The sequence below is a fragment of the Stegostoma tigrinum genome, chromosome 13, assembly GCF_030684315.1.
Source record: "Stegostoma tigrinum isolate sSteTig4 chromosome 13, sSteTig4.hap1, whole genome shotgun sequence".
NCBI classification, from domain to species: Eukaryota; Metazoa; Chordata; class Chondrichthyes; order Orectolobiformes; family Stegostomatidae; genus Stegostoma; species Stegostoma tigrinum.
The window spans coordinates 6,350,556-6,372,808 of NC_081366.1; the positions used below are offsets into that span (position 1 = coordinate 6,350,556).

The following is a 22,253-nucleotide window of genomic DNA, read 5'->3' on the forward strand; positions in this document are numbered from 1 at the left end:
TTTTCTTGAATATTTTGTTCTTTCAAATATCTTAAAAGAAACACCCCAAATCATTTCATAGGAATATAGATGTGAAAATTTCCGTTGTATGAGGTATGAGGGCAAATGAGCAAAAGCTTGGTAAAGAAAGAAAGTGAAGTGAAGAGGTTTAGAGAAGAAATTCCAGAGCTCAGGATCTAGCCAGCTAAAGATTTGATTGAAGAAATGCATTTCTGATGAAGGGTCTTAACCCAAAAAGTCAATTTTCCTGCTCCTCTGATGCTGCCTGGCCCGCTGTGTTCCTCCAGCTCCACACAGTGTTATCTCAGACTCCAGCTTCGGCAGTTCTTACTATCTCTCAAAGAGTTAGGATACAGGCAGTAAAATTTTAGATGAGCTTCAGTGCACAGAGCATGCAAGGTGGAAGTCCATCCAAGTTGGAACAGTCAAGTCAGGGACGAAGTGCAGGAGAAATTCAGCAAGTTTGACAACGTCTGTGAATGGAGAAATAGAATTAACATTTTGCGTTCAATATAACTCCTCTTGAAAACCGAGTTCTGTTTCTTTCTCAGCAGATACCGTCAGTCCATTGAGTTTCTTCAGAACTTTATCTTTTTATTTCAGATTTCCAGCAACCACAATATTTTTCTTTTAATTCAGTCCGAGGTAATCAAGGTATGAATGAGATTCTCATCAAAAGCGCAGGTTGAGTATTGGATGATATTAAAGAGCTGGAAATGGGTGATCTTGATCATGGCATAGACATGCGGCTAGGAGCTCATCCAGGGGTCAAGCGCAGCACCAGTGCTATTCTGTTTCATTTTCAGGCAATTGCTAGTCAGTGTTGACTCTGTTTATGGCCAAAAGACCAAAGTCAATGGCTTCCCAATATTTAGGTAAGGAAAATTTCTGCTCCTCAAATACTGCATGTTGGGTAAGCAGCCTTATAATTTGGAGACAGCAGAGGGATTATAAGAAAATGTTTTGAAGTAAACCGCCTGTTTAATTCACTTCTCATGGAAATTATAGACTGCTTCAGCAATGATGAATAACAGAAACTTTTTGAACAACCCCAAACCCCTCTTGCTGCTTGTTTTTAATCAACTTGACCTCTTGATTCCAGATCTGGGCGGCACAGTGGCTCAGTGGTTAGCACTGCAGCCTCACAGTGCCAGGGATGCAGGTTCGATTCTAGACTCAGGCGACTGTCTGTGTGGAGTTTGCACATTCTCCCTGTGTCTGCGTGGGTTTGCTCTAGTTTCCTCCCACTGTCCAAAGATGTGCAGTCTAGGTGGATTGGCCATGCTAAATTGCCCATAGTGCTCAGGGGTCTGTGGGTTATAGGGGGATGCTTCAAGGGGCAGTGTGGACTTGTGGGGCCAAAGGGCCTGTTTCCACACTGTGTAGGGAATCTAATCTAATCCTGGCCTGTATGGAGAATCAAGTTGTCAATTAGCTCATCATAACACTACAAAATCCTGAAGAACACTATATTCCCCTTGCTCTTCCAAGTTTCATTACAAAAATTGCAGTATTCCAGTTGTCTGTTTAAGCTGTAGCAACCTCATTCCTGATAACATCCTTGTGAATCTGCAATTTGCTCCTTTTTGTTGCCATTGTAAAGAAAGTTAAAGCATTCTCAATTTCTGTGCTTCTGCAAATGAAAACTGAAGCCTCACATAAGGTCGTTTACCTACTTCTTTACACTTCTCTTTCTTTAATAACTATTTTCCAATTTTGGCATGAGTGGATCTAAAGAACTTGTCTGGGAACGTCCGAATTCCCCGCTGATTGATGTGCACTCCTGATTGACGCAGTGCATTCTGAAACGGGTCTGGGCCGACATTGTTGGTTTTTCCAAATAAGGCTGACAAGATTATTTATCATTTTTTCCTCCATTCTGTGAATTGATTTAATTATGAGATGGCATCCTGCCATTGGACTTAAAACCAATACAAGTCAGGCCATGATTTTTATGTTTATAAAGCATAGCTGCTTAAGAAAAAATTGAAGGGATAAAAGTAATGTGCGAGACATAAAAGCTAGTGGCGTGCTAGGAACATAACTGTGTGCTAGTTTAATAAATCAGAACTATTTCCAGCCATCAGTTCACCCAATTCGTAAAACTTACTGTTGTTAAAAAATGTGGGAAATTTGCCAATTACAACAGTTTGAAAATCAAAGAATCAGTCTACTTTTTCAGTGGGAACATGCAGTTGCCCAGAAGAATTGCAAACGCTGTCAACTGCAGGTGGAACTTATGTAGGCAACCAGAAGTTTATTAACATATTAGTGGTCCAACTGGGAAGGGATGCTGTTGCCATTGCCTGCATTAATACCGATGACATTGAAAATTATGAAAAGGAGTGTCTGCAGAAATAGTCAGAAATAAGCTGGAGGAGAATCTGTAAAACAATTGCTTCATCAACAATTACCTTTATCTGTGCGTTGTGTGTATGTATGGTAGATGGTGGATAACTTTTTTAAGAAGTCTATAAAGGGAAATATTATAACCATCCCTGTAATTATATCCAGGCTCACAGCTTCACAGGTCTCTGTGTTTAGCCAACCTTTCAAATTTTTTAGCATTCCCAATTTGTCATTCTGCATCTTTGCTGAGTGTACCATTTTAATGCCCGACCTAAATCTTGCTGGTTCTTGACCTGTCTTTTCTCCTTTGATCATTAGCTGCAGGCCAGACAATCCTATTCAAGTTAAATAAATAACTCCTGAGTAACTGTTAATTAGACTTCATACTTGCTTCACACACAAATCCAACTGCACCTCACCTCGACTACGTACATGCCGTGCCCTGACTCAATGATTGCAATGCCCTCCCAAAAATAGCTGCATGCGACTTTCCCCTCCCCAAAATAAACAGACAATTCAAGCCAAGTCTCCAGTGGCAGATCCAAAACCCCAGACTTGACACCCACCCTCCTTGCTCCTTACGGACTCTCACTCTCCTATCCTGAGCATTGCATCACTTGCATTACACTACTTACATTGCACCAGGCACTGTACACACTTGGTGGTCTAATCTGTCCCAGTTGGCACCTTCTCCCTTCCCATTTCTCATGGTGTTCACCTCGCACCACATCCCACCCAAGCCCCTCAACACCCTGACGTAATGTTTGGCTCATGTCCGTAACATTTGACAATGGCTGTCCAAACCTTCAAATTTCTAAATACAGCAGCTGACTGCTGTGCAAATGATGCAGCTTTCTGACAGATCAGCACTACAAACGAGTGGCCAGAATGAAAGTTTGGAATTGCATTTCTGAAGAAACCCTGATTGGAATCACAAAAGTGTGGAGCTCTCTCTCTCTTATGCTTTTTAAAAAAAGAGCTAGAGTCGTATTTTGTATGAGATTACCATACCTCGGAAGATCCAGACCTAAAAGTTTGCTTATGCAAGCCAGATTGTATAAGAAGTTAATCTAAAAATAGAAAGCACAAAACATTTGATATGTGTAGTGCCTGTTAGGGATAGCTGTTGAAGAAACTATCCCAAGGATCATTGCTTAGACCTCTCCTGTTTCTCACCTGTATGAAGAAGCTGAGTAAAGAAAATAATTATGGGCTTGTTAAACGTGGAAAGAGTAATAGAATCGGAAGCGTAGAAAGGATAGAGGACATGATTAAAAGATTTAATTTACTATGGTACAATTGAGTCTTTGTAGGTTCATAAAAATTTCCTGAAAATGTTAGAAGGAAGGAACAGAAGTAGCATAGATAATTTAGAAAAGAACCTCAGGGGGAGTGGAAGAGAGGAAGACTTTGAATACTGCAGATTTGGCACAGCAATTAAAATAACAAACAGGGTTCAGTTAGTTGGTTAGACCCCAACAGTTTCCAGTATGCTCAAGTCCTGAGTTTGCCAACTTTCACCCCAGCTGTCAATACTTGGATAAGTAAGATTTAGCCCTTGGTGGCGATAAGTTTGGATTGAAACCTGAATCAACCCAAAGGTGCCTATATCACTTGATTTGGATGCTGTAGTGATTAAGTAGATAAGCGTAACATAGGGTATCTATAAGCTCAAAGCTCCTTGTGAAGATGGGAAATTCCCAAAATCATGCTTGCTTATCGGGTTCTGGCCTTTTAAAATTTTTATTTTAAAGTCTCAGTTTAATTGTATTATCCCATACTCATTTGCTAAATTCAATTCTCATGCGTGCAGGGATGATATGGCAAGTGCATTCAGTGAGCCTCAGTTTTACAATAAAATGGGACTGGGGATTTCATAGCTGAAAAGTGTGTCTATGTGCAATGGCAGAAAATATCACACCTGGGGACAATGACTTCCCACATTCGAATAGCGTACAATATTCTCTCAATTCACACGTGAAGAATAGTCATGCCGGGAAGATGACAGGGGGATTCTGCGAAGCAAGGTATTGATATCTTAGGGTAGAACTGAAACTATAGTGTGAAATATTAGCTGTGAAAGCAAGGCTTCCCTTTAACCTGGTGCTGTGCCACAACCCATCATGTTGTCCTGTTGTGGATCAGCTGTATGGAGCGTATAATCAAAGTGTTCACTGTGAGATCCCCAAGGTGGGCACTGTTAACTCTCATATGTAACTGCTGCAACCACAGCTCCTGTAACAAGGCAGTCTTTTTTTGCTGCCGTTGTTTCAGAGACCTAAGCTCTCCATTGCTAAAACCCTGTTGCTAAGTAACCGTCTCCATGAGCCTGTGAAAAGAGCTTGGCTGCTTCCTGCATCAACTGGGTAGATGACTCATTCCGCACGTTTAAGCAGAGGCGAGTGCAGAACACTCAATCAGATTCATCGGAGACGTGCTTTTGGGTTTTAGTTTTGTTGATTAGCTAGCTAACCACAGCTTGTCTGACATAGCTCATAATGTATCTCATGTTGACAGGATTCATCCGTTTTCAAAGCACATCGAGCCACAAAGTAGTGCAGCACAGAAACAGACCCTTTGACCCAACCAGTCTATGCTGAACATAATCCCAAATTAAACTAGTCCCACCAGCATGCTGCTGGCCCATATCCCTCCAAACCTTTCCTATTCATATATCCGTCCAAATGTCTTTTAAATATTGTAATTGTACCCACATACATCATCACAAAGTTCATTCCACATGCAAACTACCCTCTGTGTAAAATAATTTCCCTCTTACATCTATTTCAAATCTCCTCGCACCTTAAAAATGTGTCCCCTCATCTTGAAACTCCCCCATCTTAGAGAAAAGACAACAGCCATCAAGTCTATCTATATCTCATTATTCTAGAAACTTCTATCAGGTCATCTCTGAACCGGCAAAGCTCCGGTGTAAAAAGTCCTAGCCTATCCAGCCTTTCCTTATAATTCAAACCTTCCATACCTGGCAACATCCCAGTAAATTTCTTCTGAACCCTCTCCATCTTCATAATATCCTTCCTATGACTGAGCATCCAGAACTGGACACAGTATGCCGAAAGAGACCTCACCAATGTTCTATACAACCTCAACAATAACGCTCCAACTCGTATACTAATAGCACTGAGCAATAAAGGCAAGCATGCCAAAAGCCTTTTTAACCATCCTGTCTATATGTGACAGTAAAAATTTATGTACCTTCACCCCAGATCCCTCTGTTCTACAACACTGTCCAAGGCCCTACCATTAATTGTATAAGCCCTACCCTTGTTTGTTATGCCAAAATACCTGGCATTTAACCAGATTGAGCTCCATCTGCTATTGATCAAGATTCCTTCATAAACTTAGAAAACCTTCTTCACTATCTACAGTGCCACCAATTTTGGTTTCATCCACAAACTTTCCTTATATATTCTCATCCAAATCATTTATATAAATTACAAACAAAAGAGGACCCAGAACCGATCCCTGTGGAACACAAAATTGTGTCAGTAAATTGCTAAAGTAATCTACATAAGATTCCTTACATTAAAGCAATTAGTTGAATCTAATTGTGCCTGGATCACACATAAAAACAGGCTTGCAATCAGCCAATCTGCCTCCTGCATACACCATCTGGTAACTACATAAACATAGTGTTCCTGAGACTAACTAACTGACTGCAGTTATTACACAAATCTTTCATAATCAGAGGAAAGATGCTGAGTTGTTACTAGAGATAATAAGGTGTAGAGCTGGATGGACACAGCAGGCCAAGCTGCATCGGAGGAGCAGGAAAGCTGACATTTCGGGTCTGGACTGAAGAAGGGTCTAGGCCTGAAATGTCAGCTTTCCTGTTTCTCTGATGCTGCTTGACCTGCTGTGTTCATCCAGCTCTACACGTTGTTATCTCAGATTCTTCAGCATCTGCAGTTCCTACTATCTCTGAGTTGTTAGTAGATAACTTTGGTTGGTTAGAGGATTGTTCAAAGTGGAAATACTTATTCTATATTTTTAATTTTAAACCAAGCACATCATGACGTTAAAAGCATCGGGGAGATGGTGGCATTGTGGCCTGATGTTCATGGCAGAGTTTAAGTTACAGTATAACAGATGGTGAAACTTGAATTCAAAGCTATCCTAATGACGACTTATCAATTATCATAAAAACTTCATTGGGTTCACTGATTCTCTTCTGGAAGGAAATCTGTAATTCTTACCTGGTCCTGGCTCCATATGACCCCAGACCCACAGCAATATGGTTGACTCTTAATTGTCCTGTGACTTAACAAACCATTCAATTTAACGCAATTGACATGGGTTACAGATCTGTATTGTGTGTAAGAATTTAAAATTAATTGAAAATAGTTGATTTTAAGGGAGAGATTTTGAGTCTGTGTGGTTGCTTATTTAGCACTGCTGCCTCACAGCACCAGTGATCTGGGTTTGATTCCACCCTTGGACAACTCTGTGAAGTTTGCACGTTCTCCCCGTGTCTATGGGTTTCCTCCGGGTGCTCTGGTTTCCTCCCACCATCCAAACTAAGTGTGGACTAGATGGATTAACCATGCTAAGTTGTCCGTAGTGTTCAGAGATGTGTAAATTAGGCTGGTTATAGGGGGATGGGTCTGGGGTGGGATGCTCTGAGGATCAGTGTGGACTTGTGGCCGAAGGGCCTGTTTCCACACTGTTGGAGCGCTATGATCTAAAACTTATTTAGATATAGAACATCTGTCAGCTTTTGTATCGCAAACAGTTTAGTGCAACAAAATTTCACATTGATTTGAGGAGGTTTTAGTTGACAGCAAAAATGTACTGAAGGTGACGGAACTTTATGTTTATGCCATTGATTATATTTGTTCTTTTAACTCTTTTGAGGAATAATTGACTCAATTGTGGGCAAGGAATGTGCGGTGCATAAATTATTAAAACCACAAAGCAAAATGAGTTTGTTTTCCTTTGTATAAAGATCTGAAATCCAGTCTCTGCTTCAATCTTACTGTGCTGCAAGCAGACATGTAAAGAAGACACTCATGTCACATTTGATTAGTATTGAAAAGGTACAATATGTACAGCAAATGTTACTGACTTCTCACTGCAGCACATTGAAAAATAGTGTTGATGGCCAAGTTTTTTTTTTGTCTCTCTCTCTGCTCTTCTAGAAAACCTAAGTACAGTAGCTCTCTGGAAATGATAACACACGGGCATTTGGTTCATCATTCTTGTACCAGCTTCTTGAAAGACTTATCCTATTTATTCCGCCATACCACAGCTTTTATCCATAACCCATTGGCTAGTCCTTTTCAGTACGTGTACAGTCAGCATTTGAAAGTTCCTATCTCATCTGATAGCACTTGTCGGGGTAAGATTAGGTAGAATGTTTCATGTCATCAAACTGTGTTTATCCTTGGGATGCAGCCGAGTGCTATGCTTAAATAAAAACAGTGTGTGCAAGAGAAACCCAATCAGGAGATCTGGCAGTTTCTGAAAAGACAAATAGTTAAGGTTTTGGAACTTAGAAGAAGTCAATGGACTCGAAGGATTAATTCTATTTCTTTCTCCACAGATGCTGCCAAACCTGCTGAGCTTTTCCAGCATCTTCTGTGTCTATGATAACAAAGTGTGGAGCTGGATGAACACATCAGGCCCAGCAGCATCCTAGGAGCACAAAAGCTGACGTTTCAGGCCGAGACCCTTATGTGTTTGTTCCTGATTTACAGCATCTGCATTTCTCTGAGGTTTTTATTTTGTTATAAAAACCTATCTAGTTCACTAATGTCCAAAAGAAATGCAGATGCTGTAAAATCAGGAACAAACACACAGAAATTGCTGGAAAATCAGAGTTAATATTTTGGGCCCAGTGACCCTTCCTCAGAACATGGGTCACCGGACCCGAAATGGTAACTGATTTTTCTTCACAGATGCTGCCAGACTCGCTGAGCTTTTCCAGCAACTTCTGCATTTGTTCCTGTGTTTTTACAATAATCGACAAAAGCACTATCAATGATATTAGCTTTATATTTCAGATTTATGAATTGAATTTAAATTGCACAACTGCCATGGTGGGATTTGAACGTGCATCCCCAGAGCATTAGCTTGATGTCTGGATTATTAGTTCAGTGCCCCCACCATTAGAACAATGCCATCCCCATCCTTGCCAAATATAACAAGGTTCTGTTAGAAGTACAGCCTAATTAGCTTAACTATTATGTGAACAGTTGGTTTGCAATAGTTTAGATAAGCAGTGTGAAATTACTGGGAATAGACCACTTTCATCTTCACCATTGAGGGGGCTTCCATGTGCTATAATGTTTTATTCCAGCATTTACCAGATTTGCTATATTTCTCTTCCACGGTGGTGAGATAAAATAGTTTGCTATGTACCTTTTATGAGCCGCTTTTCTACAGGAAGGATGTTACTAAACTTGGGACAGTGCAGAAAAGATGTACAGGAAATAGTAAAACTGGAGGGTTTGAGCTATAGGCTGGGGCTGTTTTTCTGTTTGAGCATCGGCGACTGAGGGGTGACCTTATAGAGGTTTATAAAATAATGAGCAGCATGGATAGGGTGAAAAGCCAGGGTCTTTTTCCAAGAGTGGGGGAGTCCAAAACTAGAGAGCAAAGGTTTAATTTTCAGGGTGGAAAGATTTTAAAAGGACCTGAGGGATAACATTTTCAAGCAGAGGGCATTGCATGTTTGGAATGAGCAGCCAGAGGAAGCGGTGGAGGTGAGTACAATTACAACATTTAAAAGCCACCTGGGTATATGAATAAGAAGGGTTTAGAGGGGTATGGGCCAAATGCTGGCAAATGGGACTGGTTCAGATTGGGGGACAGTAGGAACTGTCAATACTGGAGTCTGAGATGATAAGATGTAGAGCTGGATGAACATAGCAGGCCAGGCAGCATCAGAGGAGCAGGAAAGCTGACCTTTTGGTTCTGGACTGAAGAAGGGTCTAGACCCAAATTGTCAGCTTCCCTGCTCGTCTGATGCTGCCTGGCCTGCTGTGTTCATCAGCTCTACACCTTGTTATCTGGGTCGGATTGGGATGTCTGGTCGGTGTGGTTGAGTTGAAGCAAAGGGCCTGCTTCCATGCTGTACGATTCTATCATTCTATAACAGCTACAAATGCATTGGAAGTTGATTAATGTCTGACAGAAAGGGTTACCTGAGTTCTGACAAAATCATATTAAGTTTTTCCTTCAACGTGGTTTTAAATCTGTTGTGACTTGTCAGCATTTATGGGATAAGTTAATTATACTTTATTTCCTGTCTAAACTGATGACTGCGTTTACCTGAAAGGAGCAGCTGTATGACACTGAGAATGGTTGTGGCTGCACAGATGGTCAGATATGCTCCTACTGTTTTGCATAGAGTTCACATATTTCTAAAAGACCAATTTGTCGTCTTTGATATTTCGAGAAAAGTTTGCAGCAGTTATTTCAATTTAGATAATTTTTGAACCAAAGGACATGTTCTTATTCTGAGACTGAGAAAGCAACAATTTATTCCCTAACACTTACTGGGTAAATCAACTGCTTTATGTTATATGAGATCATAAAGACCAGGATCCAAAAGCTTAAATTCACAGCTTATAGTGAACTACCTGTTGCAGTCAAGACACGACAATTATCCTTCAAACAAGAAGGATATGCCATAGTTCCTACAACTGCTCTGAATCCAGTGATTACAAATGGAAAGTAAAGTAGCGTTTATGTTGGATGACAACAAACATCAAGTGTTGCTGCAGTGCCCCCTAACTCCCATCAAACAGCTGATAGGCATTCGTTACCAGGATGCATAAATGAAGAGTGATGGGCTCCTGTGATGTCGCAGCAGTGTCCCTGTCTCTGATTCAGGAGGTCGAGGTTCATGTCCCAACTGCCAGCAGACATGTATGATAACATATCTGAACCAGTTTATTCATATTATCCATAAATTAAGAGTGGCCATTTTGCTGAAAAATTGAAAGCTAATGGTGGTACCTTTCTGAAAGTTCCATACCTGCATGAGAGCTTGGAGGCAGGAACTAGGTGGGCTTGGTGAAAGTATTGAAACTATTTGATTTCTGATTGATGTATGAGTAACTGCAGTGTATTGTAATTTTGTTTGTTAGGAATTGCAGAAGTACGTGTTGAATTATGCATTTATAAATGTGTTCTGTACAGCAATGCATGTTCTGTTGTTCTTAAATTGTACTCATTTTGACTGTTCCATATGGTTGGCTCAGTAACGTAGATTCATGTTCAAGATCATCATAATTCCTGAGTAAGTTTAGTCACCTGTGATTGCTGATGATTTGCTTTTATTATTAACAGTTGTCTGATCTCTGCTTCTTGCTATTTTTCTGTCCTTAGAGGGTGATGAGACCGGTGTAATGGATAGTCTAATGGAGGCACTTGAATCAGGAGCTGCCTTCAGGAGAAAGAGAGGTCCACGGCAAGCTGGTAAGTGCTCAACACAAAAATATTTCAGCTTATTAGCTTGCATTATGAGAGATGCATTTTTTTGCATCCCCATAAAACTACAAACCATTCTGAATCCGTTAGAAGATCTGGTGAATTGTTCTTGAGTTTACTGACAAACTGTGACTTTCCAGCAGGGCTGTAACAAACGGTTAAGGAAGACCTTCAGACTTTGGCATTGCTCATGTGACATACTGTTGTTCCAAACTCTCGAACTATATGAGAACATAATGAAATACCAAAAATACTGAAATAACTCAGGACTGGCAACATCTCTGACAGTTTCTAGTTTTGATGAAAAATCATTGTCTTGAGCAAATAGCTCTGATTCTTTTTCACAGCTGCTGCTGGTACTGCTGAATATTCTCAGTATTTTCTGTTTTTATAGAGTTCAAGCATCCATGATATCCTGTCTTCTCGTGAGGGTTTGACTTCAAAATCCAGTTTCACTCTGATTTTGGATTTTAAGGAAGGCAACTGAAATTTAACCATATTTTAGAAATAATTTGCAACGGGGAAATTTCCAAGGGAAATATTTAGGAACCAGGCATCTATTTAAATTGGCTTTATTTTCAGTTTGTAATTATAGGAAGCTAAAAGCCTCTAGAACCTGATCTATCATTCAGTTAGATCATGGCTGATCTACAATAGATATGCTAATGTACATTATATAATATATGAATATTAAATCAGTTTACCTGCTTTGGTTCTATATCCTTTCGTGCTCTTGTTTTACAAAAGCCTATCAATTTCAGTTTTGAAATTTTAAACTGATTTCAACCCTCATCCGCTATTTTGGGGGGATATTCAAATTTATACTTCTATGATTGAATAAGTACTTCCTGACTTTGCTCCATAATAACCAACCCTAATTTTGTTTTGTTCCTTGTTGTGGTATCTCCCACACAAAAGGAAAAAGCTTGTCCCTTCCTACTGTATCAAACCTTTTAGTCATTTACAACTGAGTGAGATCACCAATTAATCTTCAATTGTCGTTCAGGAATTTAATGATACTTTGTACATCTGCAGATTGTAATGTAAGTGGGGTGTTCATTGTTTCTGTTTAGTTATTCATCTACCTATGACTTGCAGATATATAATCCTCTTTTTTTTCACAATTTCTGTCCTAACTGTTCGCAGAAGAGTTTATTTTAGGGGTTCTGACTGACTGGCAGTCATCTTGAGTCAAAGCAGTGAGTACTTGAACGAAGGGGATAACAAGTTGTGGAGCTGGATGAACACAGCAGACCAAGCAGCATCAGAGGAGCAGGAAGGCTGACATTTCGGGCCTAGACCCTCCTTCAGAAAAAAAGAGTCTACGCCCAAGACGTCAGCCTTTCTGCTCCTGTGATGCTGCTTGGCCTGCTGTGTTCATCCAGCTCGACACCTTGTCAACACCAGGTTTATGGAGCTTTGTTTCAAGGGTTATCCTTGTGATTTTGCTCAATTTGAAAAATGCAACAGACTTCCAAAGCTTTTTCATAAATATTTGCCAATGGTATAGATTACCAGTGGATAGAAGCCATACTTGGGCCAATTCAAGTATCTCGGCATATTAGATTTGATCAGATTCCCTGCAGTGTGGAAACAGGCCCTCTGGCCCAACAAGCCCACACCGCCCTTTGGACCATCCCACCCAGAGCCATTCCCCTATAACCCACACACCCCTGAACACTACAGGCAATTTAGCATGGCCAATCCGCCTAGCCCACACATCTTTGGACTGTGGGAGGAAACCGGAGCACCCGGAGGAAACCCACGCAGACATGGGAAGAATGTGCAAACTCCACACAGACAGTTTCCTGAGGCTGGAATCGAACCCGGGTCCCTGGTGCTGTGAGGCTGCAGTGCTCACCACTGAGCCACCGTGCTGCACCTTTTCTTTAAATCTAGCCCTAACCATAACCCTGACACTAAACCTAACCACCATCTTCCCCTTTAGATTAATCTGGAGTGAAGTCCAGGACCATGCACTTGCTCTGGCTCAGTACACATTCAGTGATGACATGAAACCTGCATCAAGGGTTGACTGTGAAGCGTGGACATGTTCACAGGAAGTGTCTCCCTTTCACCCGCCACTGTCTGTGGGCATCTTTGTAATGTAGCAGCTTTTCATTGATGCTCATGTTGAGTTGGAAAATATTAGCTAGAAGAGCTTAATTTAAAATGGAGCAAATATATTAGTATACTTGAATAGCAATATTGGATTATACATGCCTTGATTTGCCAAATTGATAATGGGCTAAAAGATTAGCAGCTTTGATATGCATTCATTTACCCTGTCTTGATGTTGCCAAGACAATATGCACATTATTGCTTCATTTTGCCTTTTCTGAATCAATAGAAAATGGTGGATTAAAAGGGTGTTCCAGACACGTGGGCTGGTGGCTGACTCAATGCTGAATTGTGTTGAAACAATGGACTGAAAATTGGGAAAAGCAGCTGGATCATGAGCAAGTTTTATAAAAGGCCTGTCAAGAAACACTGTAAAAGGCTTTCAGGGAACGGTTAAGTAAATAATACTGATGGATTTGCCTGAAATTTAGAATAAAATGAAAGGATTCGGTTTCGGATTCGGTTTCAGATTCAGCTGCACAGCCATTACACAAATCAAATTCTCTGAGAGCTGTGTGCGTGGGTGAGTCCTAGCTGAACTGGTAACATTATAGGAAATAACTAATGACGCTCGAATAACATTAAATAGTCGAGCTGTACTTTTGCATATGCTGCTGGAAGGATTCTGCTGCACAGCCCCTCAATAAACTTAACCAATTAAACACATGATGTGATACTACGGGTTAATGCTGTACTTAAATCATTTTGCCTCAAGGTTGCATGATGAGCTTTTGCAAATGTCCTAATTATTTTACTTAAACTATATCCATTGTCAATGACAGGCCTCCAACCAGCTATAGTTCAATCCAGCAATAAATTTTGCTGGGAAAGTCATTCCAAAGATAACCCAGGTTTTGAAGGTTTTAACCACTGAAAGAACTGTGGATGCTTTAAATCACAGACAGAAAATAAATTTCTGCAAAATTTCAGCAGGTTTGGCAGCATTTCTGGAGAGAATCAGAGTTAATGTTTTGGATCAAGTGACCCTTCCTCAGAACAGTTCTGCAGTCATGGTGTACATAACAGCAATTGAACATTAAACAAAAACCGAAGAACTGCAAATACTAGAAAGTCGAAACAGAAACAGAATTGGCTGGAAAATCTCAACAGGTCTGGCTGCATCTGTTGAGAGAAAGCAGAATTAACATTTCAGTCCAGGGACCCTACTTTGCAGTCAAACATTGTTTGATCTGTAACGTCAGAAAAGATGAACATGTATTTAGTTATTACTAAATACTTAAAATGAGTTCTGTGCAATTTCAATGTAGTTATCTCTTGGGCTTATTTGTGTAAATTAATTTTATTTATAGCTTCAGATTTTGCTTCCAAAATCATTCCATTGCGCATTCTTTTATTCTTATAAATCCAAAATTATTCCATTGAGTATCATCACTGGGTGCAGAGAAAAGAAATGATATGTGATATTGTTACTGGGATAGTAATCCACAAGACTGATGATCTAGGGACATGGGTTCAAATCCCATCCTTACCTGCCTTGTAAATTACTCTGAACCCACAGCAAGGTGACTACTCTTAACTGTCCTCTGAAGTGGCCTAGCAAACCTTTCTCTTCAAGGGATAATTAAGGATTCAGTAAGAAATGTTGGCTCATCTAACAATGGCTACCTCTCTCGAAACAAATTATATTGTTTATGTATAACATAACTGGCCTATTGTGTTACTTTTTTGTTCATCTTCTGCAGTCTATTTCCACATGTACAAATTGGGTAATGAGACAGAACACCAGCTGTGTAGTCTTTCACAATAAGTCCCAAAGATCTAAGCAACACATGACAAGCACATGTTTGATCTTTTATGTGGGCTACTGCATCTTCCATGGTAACAAAGTGTGAAGCTGGATGAACACAGCAGGTCAAGCAGCATCTCGGGAGCACAAAAGCTGACATTTCGGGCCTAGACCCTTCTTCAGAGAGGGGGATGGGGAGAGGGTTCTGAAATAAATAGGGAGAGAGGGGGAGGCGGACCGAAGATGGAGAGAAAAGAAGATAGGTGGAGAGGTTCCTTGAGGTTTGTCCAGAGGGAGGAGGGTAACTTCTTCAGGTTATGCATCCCTGGAAGAGGCTTTGCAGTGAGGTTAAAATTGTGATCAGAGGTAATGGGAACCGCAGATGCTGGAGAATCCAAGATAACAAAGTGTGAAGCTGGATGGCGTTGTGCGACATTTTAAAACTGTGCAATTGGTCAATACAGACAATACATGCCACGCTGAATTTTGGAAGGAAGCAACAATGGGCGGTGCACACTATAAGGACATGGTGGGGATTCCATAGTGACAGCATGGATAGGGGAACAGTTTTCAATGCAAATCCAACAAATAAGATGTGAATCAAAATGTGGTTAATGAATTTTTTATTGGTTGGTTGATTGATTAATTAATCAATACATTAAACAGCAACAGACCAGACTGAATTCTCTGCAGCTGGTATACGTTTGATTGTTTATTTTACTGGGCAGGCAATGACCTAAATTAGAAATCAGATGGAACTTTCAATTGCCTCAGTTGTATATTAAGATGTGATCCTGCAACAGCCCAATCTGCAAACAACTCTCATAGGATCCAGTCAGCACAAGTGCCTACGCAGGATAATCATGATTTATATTGCACCACAAAGCTGCGCAGTGTACTTCTGATTGTACTCAAAACACATTGAGTCTCCTTAAAAGCAGCCTTCCCTAAAGCAGAGTTACTGTCAAATTAGTGTTATCTCATTCAGTTTTGCGTAAGTAACATAGCTACAGTAAGTCAGAAAATGATGGATACATGAAAAGTCATGAATAATTGCACCGCTGTACAGACAAAAGCTGCTCTGGACATAGCCATGTAGAACATGTTCGGCAGATGACTTTGCATTTACATTCAAACAACATTTTTAAAAATTAACAACACCCTGATGCAGTAATTCAGCTTAGAACTCAGTGTTTACTTGTGCCAATACATTTAATGTGATGAGTGCTGGGGATTTGCAAGATGGTTGGCTAATAAAAGTGCTGAAGATAAGTAGAGACTAGATTGCTGTATTTCCTGTATAGTGTAACCTGTCTGGTGGTTTCTGCTTCATTTCTGAATAAATTTCTACAATTCCACTCAACATTTATGCATTTCCTGAAAGGTTTTAATTTTATTTCATGCTGACTGCAAATTACCAGTCTTCAAATGACCACTGCCAGAATTCCATTTATTGAAGTAGTTAGCAAATAACTTTATGGATTTATTCTGCACGTCTAATATAGTGTCAGTGTTCTGTATTGTGAGCAAACTGATGCATAAATGTCTCTGCAATCTAAGTTAATGCAGTAAGATCTGTAATTCACACTGCTTTGTATACAGAATTCTCTGTATTTTTGACCATCAGCACGTTCCACGGTCTGTCGCAAAGATCCCTCTCTGCAGCACTATATTTCACAGGCTTTGATGTAGCTTTGTACGGTTTGACATTTCTGCAATACACACCCACTTTACATCAGTTACCAGAGCATGTTCTCTTATTGGTTGTGATTTGGCTCTTGATGCTCAGACGGTGCGTATTCTGTAATTATCTGCAGGGAAGAGCATGATTATCGACACAAGTGAAACTGTCTGAGGAGATGTCTGGCATGAACTTTCAGTTGGAACTATTAACAAAAATAAAAGTCCACAGGAAATAGAGTTTCTAAAAGGCACATTTTTTTTGTCAGATAACAGATTTATAGCACCGTTGCTAGCATTGAACCACTTTGTACTACATAATTTATTTTCAGGAAGCTCCAGAAATGGGGAAGTAATTTCAAAAAGCTTATGTGGACAGGTTTAGTGAGACAACCTTATGGAGTTGAGCATTGCTGCAGGTATTAAAGGTTGCCAGTTACATCAAAAATAGAGGCAAAAATTTATGTTGGCTACTGCATAGTGATGTTTCACTTTCCTTCAGGCTACGATCAAGCTCAATAACACAGCCTTACAAAGCAAGAGTCAGTTTTCCAGACAGAGCAAAATAATCCATCATAAAATTTCTAAATAAAATTAGCAGTCTTATTGAGTTTTACATTAGCTATAATACAGAAAATGTTTTATCTGCTTCTGTGTGTTAATCCTTAATTCAACAGAACTGACCCCTTTATACAACATATGTGAGCTTCGTAAAAAGTGGTCTTATGTTTGTATAAATGCAAGCAATTTAGCCTAATGGGGTACAAATATCAGGCAAAGTACAATTAAGGCAGATAATCTTGCTTTGACTTCACATTGTTTGCTGTTTAATTGCAGCCAATGCAAAGTACTGCTTAAACAAGGTCACAAGTAATCCGTTGTTATTTCTGGGAACATTCAAATCAGCTTGAGCCATCTATTGTTAAATGCTATGTGGGAGAAAGATGGACAGTCTGCTCTTTGCTGATGTTACAATTTAACTGGAATTCAGATACAAGTGAGTGCAGCTCAATTTTTGTTTCTGACCAGAATTCCAGTTGAGAATATTGAGGACATGTGTGCCCTTATTTCACCTTTGGCTTGCTCCTCAGAAAGCTTGGGCTAGCTTCAGCAATATACTTAAGAATTAGAGGGATTAAGAATAAGCTTCAGTTTCTATTGTCACACAGTTTAGAAATAAAGAACATATATGTCAGTAATGTTTTGCACGAGCCCAAAGTATTGATACTTTTGAATGTACTATTTACTGTGACATAAGCAGAACCTGTTTCCACTGGTAAAAAGGATTGAGGATTAGAGAACACAAATTTCAAAGCAAATGTAATGTGAGAAAGAGCTTTTCCTCACAATAGGTGGCTCAGGTCTGGAATGCACTGACAGGAAGCATGGTGGAGGCCAATTGCAACATTGGATAAGTACTGGATAGAAGCACTGTGCGAGATATGGGAAAAGTACTCAAAAGGCACTAGGTCATAGTGATTTTAAAATTATTCCCATTGGGCCCAGGTTGCTGGGCCTGTATTTATTGCCCTTCCCTTGTTGCTTTGGGTATAACTGAATGGTTTCCTAGGCATTTAAGAGTCAGCTACATTTCTGTGGTATCTGGAGCCACATACAGGCCAGACAAACAATGGTTGGAAGTTTCCTTCCGAAAGGACAGGAGTGAATCAGGTGGATTTTTATGACAATCAGTGATCAAATTCCAGATTTAGGTAATTGCATTCAAATTACATAACTTGCCATGGTAGGATTTGAACCTGAAGCCCCAGAATATTGCCTCATTCTTTGGGTTACTAATCCAGTAGCAACACCACTAGGTAATTGCCTGCAGTTCTCATTGGAGAATCAGTGCAGACGTAATGGGCTGAATGACCTTCCTGCATCATAACAATTCTGTGTAGGAAGCATGAAAGCTAATTTGCACACAGCAAGCTCCTGCAATACAAAATGTGATCATCAAAAGAATATTTATTTCAGAGACTTTGTTTGCGATATAAACATTACCTAGGACATTTGGTAAAACTTCCCAATTTTTCCTGAAATAGCACCGTGAATCTTTTATGTCCATCTAGAAAGCAGATTTTACTTTGTCTTAGCCAAAAGGTCGGACCTCCAGCACTCCTCAGTTCTGCAACTTGCCGATTCAGCCAAACGCAGGCCACTGATTTGCAGCTGATACCTTCAAGGAGCTCCACACTTTATACATTAATAGAGAAAAGGAAAATAAATAATGATGTTCACTGCCAAAGGTCAAATTGAGTAGCCGATTTCCTGCAATTAGTTCAGCTTCGTCAGTGCACGCATTTAAAAAATTACATCAAGTTTATTGAGAGCCCAAAATCAAAGTTGCAGATGAATTGATGATTTTCTGTGGGCTTTGAATTATGACAGAGGATATGTAAAATTTCCTTACTCATATATTTAATTGCCCTTGCAATAAATCACATTTCACATGCCACCGTAATCACTTGCTGCACCAGCATCCTAACTTCTTGTAAGTTTTTGAGAGTCATGTACCAAAACACCCTCTATATCACAGAGTTCTACGTCTCTCTCCATGTTAAAAAAAGGTGCTGCTTTTCTATTCTGTCAAAATGGATAAGTTCACATTTACCCATGTTATGCTGTAGCAGCCCAGTTTCTGTCCATTCACTTGACCTATCTCTCTGTGTTTGTGACCTTATCAAAACTGAGCTTCTCACCTATTTTTATGTCATCTGTAAATTGAGCACCACAGATTTGGTCCCTTCATTCTAATCATTAATATAAATAGTTGAAACCTCAGCACTGATTCATGTGCCACCCCGCATACCGTGTCCTGGACTTCCTAAGTAGATTCAATGGTTAGGAAGGCACAACAATGCCTCTATCTCCTTAGGCAGTTCAGGAAATTTGGTATGTCCACTATGTCCCTCACCAAACTTGACAAATGCAACATTGAAAGCACATTGTCTGGATGCATAATGGCCTGATATAGCTACTGTTCTGCCCAGGGCCATAAGAAACTACAGAAGGTTGTGTGCAGAGCACAGATCATCACGGAAGCCAACCTTCCATCAATAGACTCTAATTACACGGCCCGTTGCTGTGGAAAGGGTGCCAAAATCATCAAAGGCCCGTTGCACCCAGTAATGCTCTCCTACAGCTTCTTCCCTGCCGTTAATAGACTGATGAATGGACTCTCTAACTTCAAGTAATGCTGATCTTGCCTAGCACACACCCTGTACGATATAACTTGTATCCAATTGTCTACATGTTTTTCACCCTGTGATCTGCATTCCCTTGCTCACTATGACCTGCCTGTATTACTTGTAAACAAAGCTTTTCACTGCACTTAGGTACATGTGACAATTAATCAAGTCAGCTCTTGCCAACCTGAAAATGACTATTTATGCCTGCTCCCTGAGGCCAATGGGAGCTCTAACTGCACATTATACATTTTTATCTACATACTTGTTGGCTAATAAATCTTCTGTTTCTGCTCATATGTTACCCACAATACCATGAGCTCTTATTTTGTGATACAGTCCTTGTGGCACTTTATCAGGTGCCTCTGGAAATCTAAGTACAGCACATCCACATGCTCTCCTTTATTTGTGTTAATTATTATTTCCTAAAAAGCCCCGATAAGTTAGTCAAATATGATTTCCTTTTCACAAACATGATAACTCTACCTGACTGCATTGTGATTTTCTAAGTGTCTTGCTTGAGCCACCTTAATAATAGATTCCAGCTTTTCCCCTGGATAATAAGATGTTATGCTTAAGCTGTTAAGCTATGAAAGTGGAAACTATATAATGTTTAATATATGAAAAAAGTCACAATAGCGTAATACTCAGACCTACTTGTTTCTGATGGCCAAGTAAATAAAAATCCCTTTTTTTCATGTGATGTCAGGATCAGATTCCATGATTCTGTTTATCTCAAAGCTGAAAGCAGTGTCCTTTAGTTTAGATTAACTTGCACAGGGAATGAAGTCTTAAATTTGCTGTTTTGCTTGTCTGATTTTCAAAGCAAAACACTTGGAAAACTTGCATAAGCCATGTATTTTTGACCTTAAGAATTAAGTTTACACTTAAACCATTTCTTAATTCACAATTCATTGTTCTTTTGGGATATTGGAATGGTTATGATTTGAAGCCATACAGTGTGGAAACAGGTCCTTCAGCCGAACAAGTCCACACTGCCCCTTGGAGCATCCCACTCAGGCCCATCCCCCTATAACCCGCACACCCCTGAACACTGAGGGCAATTTAGCATGACCGATCCACCTAGCCTGCACATCTTTGGACTGTGGGAGGAAACCGGAGCACCCGGAGGAAACCCACGCAGACACGGGGAGAATGTGCAAACTTTGCACAGACAGTTACCCGAGGCTGGAATTGAACCCGGGTCCCTGGTGCTGTGAGGCTGCAGTGCCAGCCACTGTTCACAAGATGAGTTAAATCAAATAACATAAAGAAGACAAGCAAAAAAAATTACTGGCACCCCATGGTGAAGCAATTACGATATGAGTTTGAAAGGGGGTGTTGTTCTGAACAAATATAAGCTAATGAAGGGAAATAATGAAGGAATAAAAGCACAACTGGAGAATAGAGATGCAGCAGCAGAAATTTATGGTTGAAAAACATACATTTCTAAGCAGTCTCAGAAATCTACAATACTGAGAAAATGTCCTTCAGCTCATCGCAACTGTCACATCAAATACGCATCAGCTAATCCCATTTTTTAGCACTTGGGAAATGCCTTCTGTATCTTTGTATCACAATTGCACATACAAATGGTTATTACATTTTAAGAGGATTTCTGCCTCCACCAACTTAAAGCAAGTGAATTTCAGATTCCCACCACCTTTGGGTGAAAAAGTTTTTCTCCACATCTCCTCTAAATGTTCTGACCCTTTCCCTAAATCTATGTCTCCTTGTCACTGATTCCTCTATCAATTGAGTTAACCAGGAGTGGAGCTGGATGAACACAGCAGGCCAAGCAGCATCTTCGGAGCAGGAAAGCTGATGTTTAGGGCCAAGATCCTTCATCAGAATTGGGGGAGGGGAAGAGGGTTCTGAAATAAATAGGGAGAGGGGGGAAGGCGGATTGAAGATGGATGGAGGAGAAGATAGGAGGAGAGAAGACAGACAAGTTAAAGGGGCGGACATGGAGCCAGTAAAAGTGAGTGTAGGTGCAGAGGTAGGGAGGAGATAGGTCAGTCCAGGGAGGACAGACAGGTCGGGGGGGAGGCGGGATGAGGTTAGTACGTAGGAAATCGGGGTGCAGCTTGACGTGGGAGGAGGGAATAGGTGAGAGGAAGAACAGGTTAGGGAGGCAGGGATGAGTTTGGCTGGTTTTGGGATGTGGTGGGGGGAGGGTGAGTAACAATCTATAATGTGCAGTTAGAGCTCCCATTGCCCTCAGTTCTGTCCCAGCTAATGTACTGTTGTATAATCTTGTATGACATTGAATTGCTGTCCCCAGCATGAGATGCACTTATTTTTTAAAAACGTCAGTGCATCAGTTACAACTGCATAATAATTCCCAAATGAGGAAATGTTTCGGCTTTGGTGCAGCATAGAAATGCAGACTAGGAGACTACATGACAGAGAGCAAAAATACCTCTTTCCATTTTAAAAAAAAGAATTACTCTGGTCAGTTGTTTTCGAATTGCACAGTCTTGTATTTATTATGTTTTTTCAGATTATGCCATTCTTGGTTTAAAGAGGGAGTGCACCACTTACCTTGTCTGAAGATTTATTAAGTAATCAGGTGTAATCCTTGATTTAATCTAACGTTCATGCCTCTGAGTCAGACGGAAGTCTTAACAAAGCACTTGGAAAAATTTAGCATGATTAGAAGTCAACGTGGTTTTATGAAAGGGAAATCCTATTTGAGAAATTAAATCAGG

At 40.2% G+C, this 22,253-nt stretch overlaps 1 protein-coding gene across 2 annotated transcripts in view; it reads left to right on the forward strand.

Annotated features, from left to right (window-relative positions):
• Positions 1–22,253, forward strand: part of LOC125458225 (protein diaphanous homolog 1-like) — a 324,879-nt gene that overhangs the window by 282,774 nt on the left and 19,852 nt on the right. For both annotated transcript variants that reach the window (XM_059650539.1, XM_059650540.1), the window contains one exon: positions 10,705–10,794. In XM_059650539.1, coding sequence (XP_059506522.1) covers positions 10,705–10,794 — 90 coding nt within the window. The remainder of the gene's footprint in view (positions 1–10,704; positions 10,795–22,253) is intronic.